The 8,026-nt window shown below is 33.8% G+C and overlaps 1 protein-coding gene across 4 annotated transcripts in view; it reads right to left on the bottom strand.

Moving 5' to 3' along the window:
* Positions 1 to 8,026, bottom strand: part of LOC102774575 (COBW domain-containing protein 3) — a 45,024-nt gene continuing 36,998 nt past the window's right edge. For all 4 annotated transcript variants that reach the window (XM_015565023.1, XM_015565022.1, XM_006765293.2 and 1 more), the window contains 5 exons: positions 6,337 to 6,388; positions 1,321 to 1,389; positions 1,151 to 1,216; positions 705 to 834; positions 1 to 316 (listed from right to left, as the gene is read on the bottom strand). In XM_015565023.1, the coding sequence (XP_015420509.1) occupies positions 210 to 316; positions 705 to 834; positions 1,151 to 1,216; positions 1,321 to 1,389; positions 6,337 to 6,388 (424 nt within the window). In that variant the 3' untranslated portion in view covers positions 1 to 209. The remainder of the gene's footprint in view (positions 317 to 704; positions 835 to 1,150; positions 1,217 to 1,320; positions 1,390 to 6,336; positions 6,389 to 8,026) is intronic.

The following is an 8,026-nucleotide window of genomic DNA, read 5'->3' on the forward strand; positions in this document are numbered from 1 at the left end:
TTCAGAGGATATTATATTTTATTGTATAAATGTCAAATGTTTTACAGTTCTGCTTTACAATATTTTATGTATCCTATAAAATAAATATAATTTTAACATACACTGGAATTCATAACAGAATACAAAGAACAGATGTTTGAAATATAACCAGTAGGAAACTTATTCCTAATATTATCATCCAATCCTTTGGCTAAGAAATGCTTCCAATATTACAGATAAACTTTATCTTCTTTAAAATATGTTGTCCACTGTTTTTCTGTTTCTGTCACAGTAGCTATAAATAGTTGTTTAAGGATATCCTTATCTAAATTTCTGCCTGCAAAAAAAAACAAAATATGGTGTGATTATGCTATGCTTACTAAAATGACACAGTTTAGCTATCAATTTCTGACCATTAAATGCTGATGATCTTCAGAAAATTAAAAACAATAGTAATTGAGTGATTCCTTCCTTAACTTTCTAGTTAAATACTTCAGTACCCAACTAACACTTGGATTAATCACTTTTCTAAAGTTCTTTGAAGAGTAAAAGGTCTAGCAGTTCTTATGAATGTTATAACATGATTAAGACAAACATATTAACCACAAGTTTATTTAGGTTTACAAAAGGGCTTCTGATTGGTTAATACTGCTTAAGTAGCGCATTATAATCTTTTCAAATATATTTTCCACTTTGCTTTAGAGATTTAACTGCTTGTAACTTACCAATAAAAACCAGTCGATTTGTTCTCTCAGTGTCATCTCTCCAGCACACTGGGGTCTCCTCCAGATCATATAGCTCATAGACACCTTGGACAATCACTTGCTGTGGTTTATCTTTGATCGACACCAGCCCCTGCTCAGAGGAGAATGATCAGTCAACCTCAATATGAATTGAGCCAGATAATTGCGCAGAACTCCTGGGAGTAGAGAGCATAGTGTAACATTTCAAAGCACACGGGCTGTTTTAGCTGCAACACTAAATAAAATTGTTTGAATAAACCATGCTTTATGCAGTGATTTTCAAAGAGTTTCAGCAATGGAAATAAGAAAAAATGAAAATAGATAAAGGTTATGTGTATAAAACCAGTAATTCCATTTAAATGCAAATATGCTTTTATATAAGAGTCAAGAAAGGGACTCTGTCCAAAACTGTAAAATGTCTACTGTACCTTTAGTCGTATGACCTCCATGCACTCATCATCCTTGTTCCTCACATTCTTTTCCCACAGAAGATTCTGTATCAAGTAACATTATGTCAGTAAGACCAACCATTACTAATAGCAACAACTATGTAATACTACAGTTGATAAAACATTAATCAGTTAACTATTGCATTCACCTGAATAAATTCATTTAGACTTTCTTCCTTTGCATTTCCTGGTACTTCAAATGTGACTGTAATAATACTCTGTAAATCAAGAAAGAGAATCAATAATGATTTTTTTAATAGTAAAAAGTGGTTTTTTAAAAAAATCCTAAGTTTTAAGAATGAAAAGTAAGGAACATATTCATAGAAAGTTATATTACATGTAACTTTCCCACTATTACTTGATTTTTGGTATCAGCAACTCCATTTTCTAAATTCTGAACAGTTGATCAATGGTTTAGCATTTACACAGAGAAACTGCCATAAAAGGGTACTCATCATTTAATTCATCCTTTCCAGGATTCTCAGTGCTAAGAGGAAAGATAATACACATATATAGTTTATCAACATAAGTATACTGAGCCAGGTATTTTTGCCTGGGTCACTTCATTTTATCTTTCATTTACATGTGACAATAATCCTGTGGAATAAAGAGAGTTATTTCCATTTTACAAGCTGGGGGAAATGAGTTTTAGTAAAAAACAAACTACCCAGAACAATGTGCATATACTTAACGATACTGCACTATACACTTAAACATTTCTTAAGGGGGTGGATCGCATGTTATGTGTCTTTTACCACAATTTTTTAAAAAAGTGTTTATTTTTAAATCTTAAACACTGTTTTTAAACTGTTTTTCTAAGTTATGATAATAATAGTATATATTTAAACAAAATGACAGCCTTCTTTCCTCCTCAAAGCAATCACTAAAAATCTGTATCAAAATGTACCGAAAATCTTATTAAAATACACAGCAGGGTGCCAAGTGAAACATAATTTGTCAATTTTAAAAGACAGTAGTAATTTAATCTTCAAAAATGCTAACAATGTATTTTATTCAAGTTAGATAACTTGGCATTTAATACTGGGAATGTCTTAATGTAGCACTCAATATTGCTCTATTCTAAGCCTAAACATTTTATATCAGAAATGATTTTTGCTTTTTGAAGGTTAGAGATATAACAATTGTCTAAGAGGTACAATTAACTCCAGCATGAGAGGAAAACGGTTTTAAAAATTAAGACAATGCATCATGGGACTTAAGGAGGGAAATAAACATTTTAAAACAAGATGTTTTTCTGTATCAATAAACTCTACTCACATTAGACCCTAAAGATGAAACCCATAAATTCCCAGGGCAAAAATGAGGGTCACAACTCATAATTCATAATTGGCTCTACTGACTAAGTATGCATAGATTGTCCCTTGGGTTTTCTCATCTACTTTCCACTCTTCAACCCCAAGTCCTCCTTATAGGGAGTAAATGAGAAATCCATGAAATATAGAGAATTGCATTAAACATCATTCAAGGGTAAAACTTTAATAACACACAATATGTCCTAGGTATTACCCATTTCAGACTTTTCCCCTAGTTTATTATTGTTTTCAATCTAAAAATAACTCTTCTTTCCCAAACAGAAAGAATCAGAAAACTGAATCAATAGTTCAGAAAACTAAAGCAAAATAAGGTACTGTACTTAAAATAAAATCCAAAAATAACCTAAATTCTAGGAGTTTCCTCAGTTTTTTTCTTTAACCTACCAGGTTATTTCCCTCAGTTTTCCATTCTTTTGCAAACAATACCTAATATGCAACCACTTCTATGTCTTATTCATCTAGAAAACTAAGCCCACTAACTTGCTTAACCCTACTAGACCGCTATACTGATTTTTCGGTAATTTCCACACAAAGGTGGAATATTGGCGCTAGATGAAAGGCAGATTGAAAGGTAGGCCTATTTTCTACAGTGTCTCCAAATTCCATCTTATTCTAACTGCTTGTTTGCATGCAATTAACATTTTTCTGTATCATGTTGGTTTTTTCTCTTTAATGCTCAGGAGCCCAGGTATAGGGGACAGTTAGGTTCAGGGCCTCAGGTCTGGTAGGATTAAACCCAAAATCGGCATCTCCACACTCCAGTCCTCTGCTCCTCTTTGCCTGTGTAATCTCTACTGCGATATCCTGCCACCAAGTAAAGAGGTGAATATTCAGTTTGCCTTCCCGAGTTTTCTATCTAGGTTCCTCTAGGTAATCTAGGCTTGTTTCCATCACTTCTCTCTTCTTATTGCTTCATCACTAGTTAGTCAAGTTATCCAGACAAGTCTACCTGAGAAATAGTGCTCGATCTATCCCATTTCTATTCGCAATGTAAGAAGGCCCTCATCAAGGGCATGTGAAGTTCTGCGGTATCTTCCTGCTTGGTTCCTGACTCCACACGCCAATCCGGCTGACCTAATACTGTCTGACAGCACAGCATGAGTTCTCTCTCTCTCTTTCTTTTAAAATATATTTTTATTGATTTCAGAGAGGAAGGGAGAGAGAGAGAAAGAGAGATCAATGATAAGAGAGAATCACTCATTGGCTGCTTTCTGCACACCCCCTATTGGGGATCAAACCCACAACCCTGGCATGTGCCCTGACTGGGAACTGAACAGTGACCCCCTGGGTTCATAGGTAGACGCTCAACCACCGAGCCACGTAGGCCAGGCCATGAGTTTTCTTTGCCTAGCAAATCAAAGCCAATCCTAGGATCCCAATACTAAGCATTCATGAAGACTTCTGCATTGGAGTTCTGCTCTCCTAGAACATTCTCACTTTCCCACTTTTACACTTTCCCTTACTCTTCTGGTAAAAAATAAATCTACCATTTTGGGGTTACTTTTTGGTGTAAAGTGAGAAAAGCAGTTAGTTCTTTGGGAGGAGAGTTGCTGACTGAACATTTTCTATATCATGATCTGAGTAGGAATTGTAAGGATGTGTGTTCATGTACACATATGGGCAGATATATAGATAAAAGTACATGTGAAAATATTGTATACTAAAAATTTATATACTTTATTTACTTTACAGATGAAACGTAGTCTTTTACAAACTACTAAACCAAATGAGACAGTTGGAGCTCTCGATTCCATAGCCCTTTGTCTGCAATATTATATTCTATGTTCAGACATCTAAAGCAGAAGTCTCCTGGAGAGCTTTACACAAAGAATAGGCACATCCTAGTTACTGATGAAATGACACAACGTCTGGGATTTGCTTTAATACACTCCAGCAAGGGTGATGGATACATGTAGGTTCATTATACTTGTTTAGTTTTATGTATGCTTGAACTTTTCTATTTAAAAAAAAAAAGTTTAAATAATACCGCAGCAAAAGAAATGCTGGGAAGATAGATGAAATAAAATCAGCAAAATGTTGATGGCCATTTCAACTGGGTCATATATAGGAAGGGTTCATTTTACTACTCTTTCTACTTTTATATATCTTTGACATTTTCCAAGATAAAATGTTAAAAATATCCATATACATTAATATGTATATTCTCAAGACCCATTCCTGGAGATATGAGAGGTGGCAACAACTGAGCATCCAAGTTATTTTTAAAAGCTCCACAATTGATTCTGATGTACACCCCCATTTGAGAATCACAGCTTTGCATTCTTTTAATGTTCACTAAGCACCCACCATAAATTTCTAGCAATGAGAAATTTATATTTAAGGAATTTAGAGACTACTGCAAGGGAAAAGCATTTCAACCCAAACTACAAAGCATGAGAAATGGCATGATATACTCAAGACACTATGGATGCAGACGTTGGCCATTTTAAAGGTTCTTGAAAATGACTACTACATCTTTTAAACCTTATGACTCCTACTATGATGTCCTTTACCCAGAAAGTAACTAAAAATGTGATTCAAGTCCATTTTATAACTAATACTGAGATTATAAACAGTTTTCCAAAAAATTCGACCTGGCTTTTATATTTTTCCAATTCACTCATTTTAAAGATAAGATAAATATTCTATTAAGTTTCTGAGAAAAGTGTTACAAACATGGTAGTATAGCTTCCCATAATTATGAGCCAAAATGGAGACAAAAGAACAAGTGGCTGCTGTTACTTTGGCCCTATTACAATTAGTAAGGACTCAAAAAATGAGTAAGAGCTTCCAGACAGAGAAGGAAGACTAGGTGCAATGCTCACCCACACCTCCTTTCCTTTCACTGTGCTTACATGAAACAAAGAAGTTACCCTAAAGCTCTACTATCTACGACTTGCTTAAAGGAGAGATGAGTACAGTGAATATGTTCTATGCTTTTTTTTTTGTTCCTAGATTTTTTTGTTTGTTTGTTCCTAGCATTTTCAGTATTTACCTCAGGAATTAGAGTTTTAGAGAATGAAAAACATCTTAACAAGTTTAAATTTATAGTGCTCAATTGAAAGTCAAAGCCAATTTTTATTTAAATAAGCCATACATGCTTATACCAAACTTCCTTAATCAGTTCAATATAGTTAAAAATAGGCTGCATATAGAACCACTATGCTGCTTTTAAGTTACTCCCTCAGAAGAACTGATAAAATATGCTGAGTGACCTATAGGATGGAGAAATTAGAAAGCATGATTTTCTAAATATTATAAGCCACTCCAGTTTAATGAATTCCTATTATGCATTAAGAAGAGAGACTGGATGGCCTCAAAAGCTTTTACATTCTGAAAACTATCAACACAATTAAAAAATATATTTTTAGAAAGAGTTCTAATAAAATAATCCTAAACAGAAACTATTTAGTTAACACTAGAAAGACCGAAATTTAGTATATACCTATATTGCCCAAAAGCAGTCAAAATGACTGCATTGTGAAAGAATAATATCGGAGCACTCTTCACTTATGTTCCTTAGCTTTTCCAATAACTCACTTCTATTCGACATTTCTTTCATGAATTTAGGGCGCAAAAGAAATAAAATAAACAACTTATTAGAACAAGTATCACTGCATAAAGATTCGAATAACAAGTACTAGTTGTAACTACAATTATTAATAAACGCATTTATATGTTGTATAAAAAGTCACAAAATTCTAAGAAATTCTGTCATTATATACATCATTGTTTTTCTAATTGAAATTAAAAAGCAGTCAAAATGACTTCCTTGGGCAATCTAGTGTTAAAGAGATACTGTAAAAATATTTTCAAGATTTTTTTTTTTACCTGATCAAGGTGAGGTTGTATTGTTGGCAAATGTTGAAGTTTTTTCTGCAAACTAAGAACAACTAATTATAAATTCAGAGATCAATATATTTTTTATTTAACCTTGTACATTTCTTAACAATACAAAGCTACATAAGGAAGAGATATTCACAGTTTAATCTATTATATAGTTTACATGTTGCTCACATATTCTAATAGAGAAAAGCTGGCAGATTATTTTAAAACTTTTCTTAAAAATGTACAAACATTCACATACATAAACACAACATAAAGAAAAACTAATCTTTAGCAACAATATTTTGTGTGGTTAAATATGTCAGTAGATTTCCTTTTAATTCCAAAAGTTCTAATTAGCCTGAAACCCAGATACAAAAATCTAAATAAGCCTAGAAAAATATAAATAAGCATTTTTACTACTGCTCAAAACTTCATCAAGTCTTGCTTCCTAATTTGAAATTTCTGTTACCTAAAGAAAGTTAGAAGAATAAATTTTCTTTTATAAACATTTTCCTTTGAACATGACTACTTAGTAAAAAATAAATATAAGCCTTCTGTATATTCAGTTAGTGGAAACAACAAAAAGCCAGAATCTTAACAATGCATTATTCTGCTATGAAAAAAGCAAGAAAAGCATAACAAATTATAACCATGACAATTGTTAGACACTGATGGGGGTAGGCTGGGAGGAGGGAAGGACTTAAAACCTTGCAGATGTTTTGCCTTGAAGAACAGCGAGGGGTAAATTAGTAATAGCAAGTTTAGGAAAGAGAAAAGGCTTGTAGGAACAGTTGGAGGGAATGAGTCTCCCTGGAGGTGAGGGGGAAGTCTTAGTTGGGAAAGTGTCAAATTAAACCTTCCCAGCTGGTTGTTCAGGAATGGATTCTCCTGTTTAACTAAGCACAACGAGAAATACGCAAAGGCCTTACCTATAGCGGGGGCATCACATTAAACAGCTACTTTTTTAAGTGTCACTAATGCATTATAACTGTTCTTAAGTAAGTCATCTGCTATTTCAATATTTAATGTTTTTAGACAATGACTGCCTAAAACTTCCGTAGGGAAGGAAAAAGTTTTCTTCTACCCTCTTAAGGTCCCTGGCTGGGTCTGAAAATTAGACTGATAAAGACAGAGTAGCAGGAGGAAAGCACACAATTACTTAAGTTTTACAAGACAGAGGAACCTTCATAAGAAAATGAAGACCCAAATAAATGGTTAAGCCTGAGTGGGTTTACGTTAGGTGTGGTAAAGAGTGCAAAGTCATGGAAAAATAGGACAGTACAGAGTGTCAGCCAAATGTAGTTAAGTTGGGGGAAACTCAGTAAGGCCTGCTCCTTCAGATTCCTCCGTGTGTCCATTTGTCCTCAGAGATAAGCATGCTCCTTTCCTCAGGTATAGGGAGGGAGGAAACTGCTCACAGAAGGGTTCATCTACTTCAGAGGAAATGGAAGAAAACATCTGCAAATCATGTCTGTGAAGCATAGTAACTTCCATCTTGTAAAGAAAACTGTTTAAAATTCTCTGCTATTGTTAGATAATCCCTTGTTCTGTAAACTCTGTCATTATAAACTCTGTCACTTTAAGATAGCCTGTTATTCTGTAAAATGACTTTGTTTTTAGTTCAAATAATAGAAAAAGATAAACTTAACTGTCTGACCTTGCAAGCTAGCCATTCAATGCATTAGACCCGTGG

Source organism: Myotis davidii, unplaced genomic scaffold (genome assembly GCF_000327345.1).
Source record: "Myotis davidii unplaced genomic scaffold, ASM32734v1 scaffold616, whole genome shotgun sequence".
Classification (NCBI taxonomy): Eukaryota; Metazoa; Chordata; class Mammalia; order Chiroptera; family Vespertilionidae; genus Myotis; species Myotis davidii.